General features: G+C 44.8%; 1 protein-coding gene across 1 annotated transcript in view; it reads left to right on the forward strand.

The window, feature by feature from the left end:
* The first annotated feature begins 2,824 nt into the window (after positions 1 to 2,824).
* The window catches only part of rbm28 (RNA binding motif protein 28), a 38,691-nt gene continuing 27,501 nt past the window's right edge, over positions 2,825 to 14,014 (forward strand). The window contains exons 1-4 of the mRNA XM_078235735.1: positions 2,825 to 3,007; positions 6,937 to 7,080; positions 9,795 to 9,889; positions 12,566 to 12,641. Of these exons, the coding sequence (XP_078091861.1) occupies positions 2,851 to 3,007; positions 6,937 to 7,080; positions 9,795 to 9,889; positions 12,566 to 12,641 (472 nt within the window). The 5' untranslated portion in view covers positions 2,825 to 2,850. The remainder of the gene's footprint in view (positions 3,008 to 6,936; positions 7,081 to 9,794; positions 9,890 to 12,565; positions 12,642 to 14,014) is intronic.

Consider the following 14,014-nt stretch of genomic DNA (forward strand, 5'->3'; position numbering starts at 1 on the left):
CATGTGGGGACCAGGACAGGTTGTTGGTGATCTGGACACCTAAAAACCTGAAGCTCTCGACCCTTTCTACTTCATCCCCGTTGATGTAGACAGGAGCATGTTCTCTTTTATGTTTCCTGAAGTCGATGACAATCTCCTTCGTTTTGTTGACATTGAGGGAGAGATTATTGTTGCCACAGCAGTTCACCAGATTCTCTGTCTCATTATTGTCTGAGATCCGAGCCATTACGATGGTGTCATCAGCAAAATTGAAAATCGAATTGGAGGGGAATTTGGCCACACAGTCATTGGTGTATAAAGAGTATAGTAGGGGGCTGCGCACACAGCCTTGTGGGGCACCGGTGTTGAGGAGGTGTTGTTGCCAATGTATCTGTCCAAATGACTTTTAAATGTTGTCTATGTCCCTGCCTCAACCATTTCCTCCGGCAGCTCATTCCACATACGTACCACACTCTTTTTAAAAAGAAAGTTGCTCCTCAGGTTCCCATTAATTCCTTCCCCTCTTAAATTAAACCTATGCCCTCTAGTTCTCGATTTCCCCAACCCTGGGAAAAAGACTGAGTGTATTCACCCTATCTATGCCTCTCATGATCTTATACACCTCTATAAGATCACCCCTCAGTCTCCTACGCTCCAAAGAAAAAAGTCCTAGCCTGTCCAATCTCTCCCTATAACTCAGTCCCTTGAGTCCTGGCAACATCCTTGTACTCTTCTGCACTCCAGTTTAATAACCTCTTTCTTATAGCAAGGTGGCAAAAACTGAACACAATACTCCATGTGGCCTCATCAACATCCTGTACAACTGCAACATAACTTCCCAACTTCTATACTCAATGCCCTAACTGATGAAAGCCAGCATGCCAAAAGCCTTCTTCACTGCCCTATCTACTTGTGACTCCACCTTTAGAGAACCGTGCACCTGAACTCCAAGGTCCCTCTGTTGCACGATACTCCCCAAGGTTCTACCATTCACTGTGAAAGTCTTACTTTGATTTGACTTTACAAAATGCAACATCTCTGTATTGAACTCCATTTGCCATTTCTCTGCCCACTTCCCCAGCTGATCAAGATCCTACGGCAATTTTTGACAACCTTTCTCACACTCTACATTACCAGCTATTTTAGTGTCATCTGCAAACTTACTGATCATGTCTTGTACATTCTCATTCAAATCGCTGATTTGATCCATGGTAACATGGCTTGAAAGAAACATGCTGTGGTGGATCGGCCTGGGGGAGGGGCAGCTGAAGGTAGGCAGTCATGTGATAACATCTACAATATGTCCAGCCCGAGTTACCAACCTTCAGTCTGTACTATCCACAAGATGCACAGCAGCAACTTGTCAATACTCTTTCGACAGAACTTTCTAAATCTGACTCTACCAGGCAGAAGGACAAAGGCAGCTGATGCATGGGAACACTACCATCTGCAAGTTCTGCTCCAAGCCATGCACTTGGAAATATATCACCATTTCTTCAATCTTGCACGGTCAACATCCTGAAACTGCATCCCCAACAGCAATGTGGCTGTTTCACTCACCACAGGGTCTGTAGCAGTTAAAAATGGAGAGTGCACCACTTTCGCAAGGGCAATTAGGAATGGTCAATAAATATATAGTCCTACAAGAGTGAAGCCCACATTCTAGCAGTACAAATAATCCAGAGATTGCACTTGAAGTGTTACAATGCGATGCAGGAAAAGTTACGTGAAATAGAACATAGGACATTACAGCGCAGTACAGGCCATTTGGCCCTCTATGTTGCGCCGACCAGTGAAACCAATCTAAAGCCCATCTAACCTACACTATTCCAATATCATCCATATGTTGATCCAATGACCATTTAAATGCCCTTAATGTTGGCAAGTCCACTACTGCTGCAGGCAGGGCATTCCACGGCCTTACCACTCTCCGAGTGAAGAACCTACCTCTGACATCTGTCCTATATCTATAACCCCTCAATTTAAAGCTATGTCCCCTCGTGCTAGCTATCGCCATCTGAGGAAAAAAGGCTCTCATTATCCACCCTATCTAATCCTCTGATCATCTTGTATGCCTCTATTAAGTCACCTCTTAACCTTCTTCTCTCTAACGAAAACAACCTCAAGTTCCTCAGCCTTTCCTCATAAGACCTTCCCACCATACCAGGCAACATTCTAGTAAATCTGCACCCTTTCCAATGCATCCACATCCTTCCTATAATGCGGCGACCAGAACTGTACACAATACTCCAAGTGCAGCCGCACCAGAGTTTTGTACAGCTGCAACATGACCTCCTGGCTCCAAAACTCAATCCCTCTACTAATAAAAGCTAACACTCCGTACGCCTTCTTAACAACCCTATCAACCTGGGTGCCAACTTTCAGGGATCTATGCACATGGACACCGAGATCTCTCTGTTCATCCACACAACCAAGTATCTTACCATTAGCCCAGTACTCTGTAATCCTGTTACACCTTCCAAAGTGAATCACCTCACACTTTTCCGCATTAAACTCCATTTGCCACCTCTCAGCCCAGCACTGCAGCTTATCTACGTCCCTCTGTAACCTGCAACATCCTTCCGCACTGTCCACAACTCCACCGACTTTAGTGTCATCCGCAAATTTACTAACCCATCCTTCTACCCCTCATCCAGGTCATTTATAAAAAATGACAAACAGCAGTGGCCCCAAAACAGATCATTGACTTGTCAATATAAGTAGAAATGTGAGAATCACATAATGAGAATTCTTCAATCGAATAATAAATGGGAGAGGGAATATGAAAAGTGGAGGTAGGAACGTTTCTCTCCCACCGGACTGTTTTGTTCCGGTCGGAGCAGTTGGACAGCCGCACATTGAACTGTCAAGATGGCCGCGCCCACGGGAGAGGAGCTGCCAACGGTTCGGGGCCGTTTAACCACCGTGTTCGTGAGGAATCTCCCCGCGACTGCAGTGTCCGAGCGGCTGGAGGATATTTACAGCGAGGTGGGGCCGGTCAAACACTGCTTCGTGGTGAAAGAGAAAGGTGAGGGGCACACGTGCTGGAGGGGCGACACGCTGCTCACAGACGATGCGTTTCCGACTCCTGCACCGGAGGATGTTCTATCGACCGCTGCTCCAGGCTGAACCTCCCTGCGCCGGCTTGCCCTGCGCTTCCCCCCCCCCCCCCCCACACGAGCCCCGCAGACCAGGGCCGCTTCTTCCAGCTCACTGCTGCCGAAACTTTCATCGTTTCCTGAATCACTGGGGAGGCGAAATTGGCCTCTGCTGGTCACTTTAACCAGGCTCATGGAATAACCACAGCACAGAAAAGGAGACCATTCGTTTCTATACCAGCACTCGACAAATGCAATTTAGCTAGTCCCACCTCCCCACAAACACTCCGGGCCTAAGCCACGATTGAATTGACCTCCATCACACTCCATCCTCACCACGATCAGCAGGAAAAAATGTTGGTCTTCATGTCACTGGATTTTTTGCCAATCATTTTACATAGAATTCCTATAGTGCAGAAGGAGGCCATTCGGCCCATCAAGTCTGCACTGACCACAATCTCATCCAGCCATTATCCCCATAACCCCACGTATTTACCATGCTAATACTGATCCTAAGGGGCAATTTATCAAAGCCATTTAACCTATCCCATACATCTTTGGACTGTGGGAGGAAACCCACGCAGACATGAGGAGAATGTGCAAACTTCACAGACAGTGGCCCAAACCGGACATCAAACCTGGGTCCACAGTATTATGAGGCAGCAGTATCGCTCATTTCAATTGGTGTCCCCCTGTCCTCAACAACACATCATCTCTTTCTCGACTTTATCTAGATTCCGCATGATTTTAAACATCTCTTGAATCTCCTCAGCACATTCTTTTCTCAAAGGAGCACAATCACAACTTCTCCCATCTGTCCACATAATTGAAGTTCTTCAGCACTGGGACCATTCGTGAATCTTTTCTGCACCTTCTCTAAACCCTTCACATTTCTTCCCAAAATTGGACAGAATATTCCAATTGGGATTAAACCCGGTATTTTATAAAGGTTTATCACAACTTCCTTTTTTGTACTATATGCCCAGGACTATAAAGCCCAGGATCCCATATACCTTTTTAAACCACTTATTCAACCTGCCTTCAGTTTGTACTCCTAAGTCTCCTTAGTCTTGCACTCCCTTTAGAATGGTACCTTTTATTTTGCCTCTACTCGATCATCCTATCAAAATGTATCACAACATTTCTCAGCATAAAAATTAATCATGTGTTCACCCAATCTAGCAATCTGTCTGTTTCTGTTGAAGTTTTTAGTTTTAGTCATTCATAATACTTTTGAGTTTTGTCTCATTAGCAAATTTTGCAACCAAATCTAGATCACTAATGCATATCAAGAAAAGTAGTGGACATAATACCAACCTCAAACACCATTTTATACCTTCTGAGAAACAACTATTTACCACTACTGTTAGCTTTGTATCCATGCTGTTCTTTTGATTTCATGGGTTTCAAATTTGCTGGCAAGCCTTTTATGTGACACTTTATCACCTGTCTTTGGAAGGCCACAGCAGCTGCGTTAGGCTCATTAATTCGCTGTCATGTAATCAAAAACGGAACATGATTTGCCTTTAGCAAATCTGTGCTGGCTTTCCTTAATTAATCTCCGCTTATCCAATTGACCATTAATTTTGTCTTGAATTATCATTTCTAAAGGTTTACCCGCCACTGAGATTAAACCAACTGGCTATAAACCCTTGTTCAGAAAAGAGTATAAAATTTGCCTTTCTCTGGCACCACCCATATTTTAAAACAAATTGGGAGATTATGGCCTCCACAATTTCTACTCTTCCCTTAGCATCCACAGATGTACCCCTTCTAGTCCTGCTGACTCACCAATTTGAAATATAGTCAGCTTTTCTAATACAGTCTCTTTAATCAACTGTTAGCCCATCTAGTGTCTCAAGCACCTCTTTCTCTACAACTTAGGCAGCATCATCTTCCTTGATAACGACAGATGCAAAGTACTCATTTACTAGCTCAGCTATGTCCACTGCCTCTAAGTGGATTATCTTTTTGGCCCTTCATTATCCCTTCACTCCTCTTGCTACCCTTTCAAAATTTGTGTGCCTATAGAAGACTTTTGAATTCCTTTTTATGTTAGTTGCCAGTCTCTTTTATTTTCTCTTTGTCTTTCACTTCTCTGAGCTTTCGATATTCAGTCTGGTTCTCCCCAGTATTATCAACCTGATATTTAACATGTGCTGTGTTATCAAGCTGACATTTGCCATACCCTGTTAATGAATCATTGCACAGATGATTTACGGCTATTCAGCCCAATTTATCTCTACTGGTTTTGATGCTTCACCTGACCACGCCCTCATCCTTCTACATCTCGATTGGCTGCCCCTTTCTGAGTTTCATTGTCAGTGCATAAGGGTAATGGGCTTACCCACAACAAATCTTTTGTCTTCAATAGCTTGGACAATTGCAAAAACAACCCACATGTTCTCCTTACAAACAACAATGAAATGGTTGATCAGTTAATCTGTTTTGGTGTTTTTGATGAAGGGATGAATGTTAAAATAATATTAATCTTTTAAGATTTATTTGAATAGGCAGATGGGGGCTGGGTTTATTAATTGCTGGAATTGTACATCTGATGTGAATTGGATTTTTTTACCTCCGCTTTTCAGATTGTGCAATAAATGTGTAGCAAATTGAAGAAAATGGGAATTGATAATGGTGTGATGTTAGAGTCACATCTGGGGCCTCATGAATGTTGTGTCCGATTGTCTATATCCTTAACAAAGGAAAATTAATGATACAGGAAAAAAACAAAGTGACCGATGAAGGAAATGAGAAATAAGGAGAGGGAAAGAAAGAGTGGATTGTGAGGGGAAAAACGGAAAGGAAAAGTAAGGAAATTTGAAATGTGAAGCATCTCTGGGAACAATTTTCTGCCTGCTGGAGCGATACTTCACAGTTTCATTTATTGCCCACTTGGGTCTACAAGGTTGAATTTTGCATCAGGATCACAAATTGCATCAATAACAGGGTTCTTACAGCATTGATTTCTGTGATGGGATTAACTTGCATTAACCATGCAAATCCAGAAATCACATGACAACAATGGAGAGGTGAGATGGTGATTTTTTTGGGGCCTTTATCATTTTCAATGGAGTGCCACAAATCCTCCAGTAATTTTTTGATGACTGAAACCTGAGGCATATCTCTTCTTTGCCACAGCTTACTTTTTATTCTTTCATGGGATTGTTAACGAGGCCAGTTTTTGATTCAGTGACAGAAAAAGAACGGCAATATTGTTCAGAGTCAGGATGGTGTGTGACTTGGAAAGAAACTTGCGGGTAGTGATGTTCCCATGCACCTGCTGTTCTTAATCTTTTAGATGGTAAGGTTGTGGGTTTGGAAGGTGGGTTTAAACTCTCTGTTAATGGTGAGTGCCATGAACTTGCCATTAACCACCGCCCCCCCACCCCCCAACAATTTTCCAGTCAGCGTTTCATACAAAAGACAACATTTGTAACAATGCAGCACTCCCTCAATACTGCAGTGGGTTGGCAGCCAGCATGACGTGCGTACATCCTGAATGGGGATTGAGCCCATAACCTTCTGACAAGTGAGTGCCAAGCTAACACAATGGCTGGCATTTTACGACCTCGCTTGGGTGAGGCTCGTAAAATCCCACAAGAGGCCAACGGAGAATTCCGTTCTGCGAGCCTCGGGCGGGCATGGTGGTGAAATTCCAGCCAATGTAACGAAAACTGACCACTGACAATTTGCAGTGTTGTTGAGTGAGGACCTGCACAGAATGCTGGTGGAGCAGCCAACTCCCACTATATCGTACTGCTGCTGTATGTGTGCGTGTAACTTTGCGATTAGTCATTTGAGCAGAGTTCCTGATGAAGAGCAGTGACATAACGTCTCCTTTCTTTCCCCCCAGGGAGTCAGACTTGTCGTGGTTTTGGGTACGTGACGTTTTCTCTCCCAGAAGATGCACAGAAAGCTCTGAAAGAAGTGAAATTCTACGATGGCCAGAAACTCGCTGCTTCTCTCGCCAAGAAGAAACTCTTGGGAAAGAAAGAGGGTGAGTGCTCCAGTAGCCTGAGCAGAGATAGCCCCCCTATCTGTCCCTTTATTTGAGTTGCTGCTCAGTTAGGAAAAAAATTGTAAATCCAAGCTGCAGGTAACCTGTGAGGCAGTGGGTCAGACATTGACTTTTCACTTGTAGGGCTTGGGTTCAAATCTGACTAGGACAATTCAGTTTGACAGTCCTTGATTATTTGATTTGATTTATTGTTGTCACATGTATTGGTATACAGTGAAAAGTATTGTTTCTTGCATGCTATACAGACAAAGCATACCGTACATAAAGTACACGGGAGAGCGAAAGGAGAGAGTGCAGGCTGTAGTGTTACAGTCATAACTAGGGTGTATAGAAAGATCAACTTAATATAAGGTAGATCCATTCAAAACCTGATGGCAGCAGGGAAGAAGCTGTTCTTGAGTTGGTTGGTACGTGACCTCAGACTTTTGTATCTTTTTCCTGACGGAAGAAGGTGGAAGAGAGAATGTCAGGGGTGCGTGGGGTCCTTGATTATGCTGGTTGTTTTTCCAAGGCAGTGGGAAGTGTAGACAGAGTCAATGGATGGGAGGCTGGTTTGTGTGATGGACTGGGCTATGTTGACAACCCTTTGTAGTTTCTTGCCTGTCTTCCCTGTCTGTTGCCTGTAAGGAGCCTACATGAAATGTATTTGTCAGTCTCAATCCATTTTCTAGATAGCATGGACCCACAGCACATCAGCCTGTAACATGGCACTGAACTGTATTCAGGTCTCAGGGAAATGGGAAAATGTCATTCTAGGTTAGTCCTAGTGCTCTTTGTGAAATTAGAATCAGAGAGAATACAACAGTGCAGAGATGGGTGTACCTGTCAGATCTGAGCCAGTCTTTCTGCATTTGTGATGGGTGCTGCAGCATTTGTTGGACTTGGGTAAAGGAAGCTTTACTTTGCATTCAACCTGTGCCATTCTGGAAGTGCGTGAAAGGGAGGTGTTCAGTTTTCCAGTCTAGATACAGTGAGCATGCGATTAGTGATATTGGCTTTTGGATGATGGTTTTTCAATCTCCCGTGGAACCATACAGACCTGTAAGCCCAAGGACTGATTCATGGGCTGTGCTTCATTCGCTGACCTCAGCTGAGAAGTACTTGGACTGTTCCCATTGTCCTCACTAGCACCTGGGCTAGAGGGAGGGAGCAAAATGATTGTTCCTGCACCTGATGATTATTTATTGATTCTCCTTACTACCTTGCTTTAGAGTGCGTGTGCTTGTGCCAGGGTGCACGAGGAGTGAACAGGATTAAGCTCAATTGTTGTGTTCTCATGGTTGAATAGTCTGTGACAATTGCTGACGTGGTATCAGCTGACACTTTAAGAACTATATTCCAGCAAGAATCAGCACCTTTAGCTTAGTGCAGGGGAATAGGATATACATTGTAAGCTAGTTCTTCACCATGAACTTTGTATAGCATCAGTCCCTTCCTTATACCCTAACTGTGCTGAGTTCATGGATCTGCCTGGTCTTCCCTCTGGACCTTTCCATCACTGCTGACAAGAGTAGACAGTGACCCACAGGGGCCAGGAGGTCTTCAGTTAATCCAGTTACTCTGGCATCTTGGAGCTCGGTTCAGTGAAGTCCAACTTTGCAACTAGCAGTGATCCAGTCAGAGCTCCAATTACTTCAGATGAGGTTCTTCTGGATGCAGATGCCAGCTAAACAGGGCACTGCTGCTTGTGCAGTCCAATATAGGAAACTGCAAATCCACAGAACTTGCAGCTTGGAACCATGGCTTCAGATGGGCGGCACGGTAGCACAGTGGTTAGCACTGCTGTTTCACAGCTCCAGGGACCTGGGTTCGATTCCCGGCTTGGGTCACTGTCTGTGTAGAGTTTGCACATTCTCCTCGTGTTTGCGTGGGTTTCCTCCGGGTGCTCCAGTTTCCTCCCACAGTCCAAAGATGTGCGGGTTAGGTTGATTGGTCATGCTAAAAAAAAATTGCCCCTTAGTGTCCTGAGATGCGTAGGTTAGAGGGATTAGTGGGTAGGATATGGGGGTAGGGCCTGGGTGGGATTGTGGTCGCTGCAGACTCGATGGGCCGAATGGCCTCTTTCTGTACTGTAGGGTTTCTGTGATTTCTATGAGATGTCTTCATTTGGGAAAATTTCATTCAACATTACAGTAATAATAATTTAGAAAGGAAATTTCCTACATGGAACTTCACTGCTTATCTTAATGTGAAACTACTTTAATTTCAACTTCTCAGCAAATGGACTTTCAAATTTTGAAGTTTGTTTGAACAATATTATTTGACCTTCATTGGCTAGATTCATATCTAGCCCTCAATGTAGGAGTGAGAATCTCGTGTTCCATTGACTGAGTGTGCTGTGTGAGCTTGAGGTCAGCCTACAACCAGCACTTATAGAAAATGAGTTCATTGCACAACACTGCTCCCAGACTTGACACATATTGGGTTTCACTTACTAACATAGCAATGAAGAGAAGTGTAAAGAGAATTCCTTCTGGTGGGGTTAAGGTGCATTGTTGACTTAAGGAGGGAGCTTTATTATGTATCTAATCTAACTTTGTAGCTGCCCTGGGGTGTTACGTGACTAGTGGTAGTAAAGAATAGAGAACATGGGGCATTGCCCATCTTTCATAGTCTGGTGGCAAACACATTCCTTCATAAACCCTTTCTTCCTGAATTCAGGAGCAGTTAATAATTCTGTATTTATTTTGCAGCCCCCAAGGAAGCTCCTAAAGTGAAAGTTAAACAGCAAACAATGAAGAAATCGCAGAGGAAAGCAAGATTGATTGTTCGAAACTTGAGCTTTAAGGTACTGAGTAGTCATCCACAGATTAACTCATGGTCTCAATATCAGTTTTTTTTTTATTCGTTCATGGGATGTGGCCAGCATTTATTGCCCATCCCTGAGGGCATTTAAGAGTCAACCACATTGCTGTGGATTTAGAATCACATGTAGGCCAGACCAGGTAAGAAGGCAAATTTCCTTCTCTAAAGGATATTAGTGAACCAGAAGAGAAATTCTGCAACAGTATCTCCTGACTCCCCAAAATCTGTACACTATCTACAAGACTTAAGTCGAGAGTGTGATTGAACACTCTCTCCACATGCATGGATGAGTGCAGCTCCAACAACACTCCAGCTCAGACACCATCGAGGGTAAAGCAACCCGTCTGATAGTCTATCCACCACATTAAAAATGCAGCCCCTCCACCAATAACGGACAGTGGTGGCAGTGTGTACCATGCACAAGATGCAGTCCAGCAATGCACCTGGCACGGTGGCACAGTGGTTAGCACTGCTGCCTTACAGCGCCAAGGACCCGGATTCGATTCTCGGCTCGAGTCAATGTCTGTGTGGAGTTTGCGCGTTCTTCCCATGTCTGCGTGGGTTTCCTCCGGGTGCTCTGGTTTCCTCCCACTGAACAAAGATGTGCAGGTTAGGTGGATTGGCCATGCTAAATTGCCCCTTAGTGTCAGGGGGACTAGCTGGGGTAAATGTGTGGGGTTATGGGGATAGAGGGCCTGGGTGGGATTGTGGTTGGTGCAGACTCGATGGGCCGAATGGCTCTTTCTGCACTGTAGGGATTCTGTGATTCACCTTGCCTCCTTTGACAGCATTTCTCAAACCTGCAAAGTCTACCACCTTGACGAACAAGGGCAGCAGGCTAATGGCAGCACCACCACCTGCAAGTTCCTCTCCAAGTCCCACACCATTCTGACTTGCAGATCCATTGCTGTTCCTTGGGTGATGTTGGATCGACATCCTGGAACTCATTCCCTAACAGCACTATGGGATGTATCGACCCCGTAAGGACTGCAGAGGTTCAAGAAGGTGGCTCACCACCACCTTCTCAAGGGAAGTTGCCAGCAATGCCATGAAATAATGTATTTAAAAATAAGTAAATGAAACCACTCAGCAGGTCAGGTAGCATCTACATTGTAATCTATTCTTTGAGTTGTGTTCGACTTCAAAGAGGCAACAGAAACTGCATGATCACAGCCTTTATGGGGCAATAGCTGCGAGCAGGTTTGCACTCTCCACTTCTGTGACCCCTACTCCCTGTCACTCCGGTCTCTCCGGGTGCTCTGGTTTCCTCCCACATTCTGAAAGACGTGCTGGTTGGGTGCATTGACCCATACAGGCACTGGACTGTGGCGACTAGGGGAATTTCACAGTAACTTCATTGTAGTGTTAATGTGAGCCTTACTTGTGACTAATAAATAAACTTTACTTTAACTTTCCTGCACTCTGGAGATGGAGTAGGTGGTCTCTGTGATGCGAAGGATATGGGATTGTAAGTTTAGCACAAAGTTAAATCAATCTGCAAAGTTGTGAACAATTTGGTTTGACCTGAGACAATAGTTTGGGAGGGGTGAATGAAATCAGTGGCATGGGTACGGCGCTTTTGACGAACAGTAAAGGTGATGGTTTCAGTTTCCCTAATGTTTAAGGTGAAAGCAATTGTTTTTCTTCCAGGACTTGGATGTCTGGCAGCATGGATGTGGCGGAGGGGAATGGTGTGTGGTCAACTTTACCAAAGACTGCAGTGAGGATGAGCAGGGATAATGCAACATGATCACAGTTACCAAAAAAAAATTATTTATTAGTGTCACAAGTAGGCTTACATTAACACAGCAATGAAAATTCCCTAGCCGCCACACTCCGACACCTATTCGGATACACTGAGGGAGAATTTAGCATGGCCAATGCACCTAACCAGCATGTCTTTTGGACTGTGGGAGGAAACCGGAGCACCCGGAAGAAACCCACGCAGACACGGGGGACAATGTGCAGACTCCACACACACAGTGACCCAAGCCGGAAATGGAACCCGGGTCCCGAGCGCTGTGAGGCAGCAATGCTGACCGCTGTGTCACCATGCTGCCCATGTGGCGTTTAAGCTTGTTTTAGTGCTGAACCTGACAGAGTGATTCAAACAAGGAGTGCGGGAAGCTGGGCAAGATTTGGGAGATGACAACTGGTTCAAGGGTTTTGAAAAGGAAAGGAAGTTTGGACATGAGGGTGATAACATAAATAGAGGCCGGAATAGGCTGTAGGTAATTTGCAGCTGTCAGCAGCTCGACAAGGTCACCAAAGTGAGTGCACAACAGGGAGTGCGTCTACAGTGGAACTGACAGACTGGGAAGCCTTTACTGAAACTGAGGAGCTCCAGCCATGGCCAGGAGAGAGGCTGCTGCTCACAACACTCCTCCTCAGTGAGTGTTTTCACTGGGTGTAATAGCCAACTTGTTTAAAGTAACTTCACATGTCTTTCACTTTACTCCCCTTCAGCAAGAACAGAGATTTTGCACGTGAGATTTTTGGTGGAATGTGATAATTCCCACATTTGTTCAGAAGGAGCATTGAATATATTATTGGATTGATCATCTTAATGTCTCCAAGTGCCCCTGACCAAATGCTTCCCTCCTCTCAAGTTTGGCCATTGTCCTCAACTGTAACTGTTGCTCTGTCGCTCTCTTTTCAGTGTTCAGAAGATGACTTGAAGACTATTTTTTCACGATTTGGGACCGTGCTGGAGGTTCAAATCCCGACAAAAGAAGGTTGGTGTCATGTGGGGAACTGTCTGCTTCAGGAGGGTCAACACTGATCTCTTAGTTTTGGGGCCAAGCGTCCAATCGAGACTGGACTGAGATATTTGTTGGGGTTGTGCCGCTTTCCAGTTAGTTGTACAGGCCAGTAAACCAGGAGAAACACGAGAGAAGTTACAAAAAAAAGCAGACAACTTGCCCAAAATAATATTGCTTTGGGGAACAAAAAGGAGTGAATTTTTAAATTTAGCATAAGGATGGAAAATTCTAAAAGAGATGGAGGAAATGGGACCAATTGATAGCTCTTTGTGAATAACACAGGCCTGATGAACCAGATAACCTCATTCTGTGCTCATCATTCCATAATTTTATATTGTAGTATTCAATGTAGTATTCTGCTGCTGTGGGAGATCAGTGCCCTTTACATATACAAAGTCTAGTTTCAGTTAAATAAACAGTGGATAAAGAGGCGCCATGATGGCACAGTGGTTAACACTGCTGCCTCACATCAATCCCTGGCTTGGATCACTGTCTGTGTGGAATCTGCACGTTCTCCCCGCACATCTGCCTAGATTTCCTCCGGGTGCTCCGGTTTCCTCCCACAGCCCGAAAGACGTGCTGGTTAGGTGCATTGGCCATGCTAAATTCACCCTCAGTGTACCCGAACAGGCGCCAGAATATTTCACAGTAACTTCATTGCAATGTTAATGTAAGCCTACGTGTGACACTGGTAAATAAACTACCATTAGGATAGCCAGAATTTAATTGCACTTCCTGTGCAATCCCGTCTTGAAATCCCTGCCTTTTCTTTGGAGGAATAATTCCTGAGGTTTAATCTGAGGTTACAGACATTCTGGGGGTTCCCTCCTCCCACGTGGGATAAACTGATGGGAGGGGCCCACGTGGTTTTATTGGTGGTTCGTGAGGCGGCACATAAGCTGGCAGGGTGGTAAACAGGGTAAACTGCTGAACCTGGCGGTATAAACTGGCAGATGGTAGGAGGGTAAACTGTTGAGTCTCTATGGTAAACTGGGGTTGGAATAATTGGCTGGCAAACTTGATGTGGGTGCGAAGCTGGCAGGTGGTGGGCAGGGCAAACAGGCAGCTCACCAACATGGAGTTGGGTAATAGGATGGTGTGGCAGCTTCTCAAAAGGCTTGCAGTAGCAGATTAACAGGAAGATGTATGTTTCAATATTGTGGAGCAGTGTGAGGACAGAACCTGCAGCAGTAACTATATAAGCTATTGTTGAGGTGGAAAATTCACAAGTGACTGTCAGAAAAATGTCTCCAGAATCACCAGGCAGCTTGTACTGGCCTCGGCTGATGGATCAGGAACCGTCAGGCGTGCAGAGGTGAAAATGACACTGTGGTGTTGGTTTGGAG

This window comes from Mustelus asterias, chromosome 19 (genome assembly GCF_964213995.1).
Source record: "Mustelus asterias chromosome 19, sMusAst1.hap1.1, whole genome shotgun sequence".
NCBI classification, from domain to species: Eukaryota; Metazoa; Chordata; class Chondrichthyes; order Carcharhiniformes; family Triakidae; genus Mustelus; species Mustelus asterias.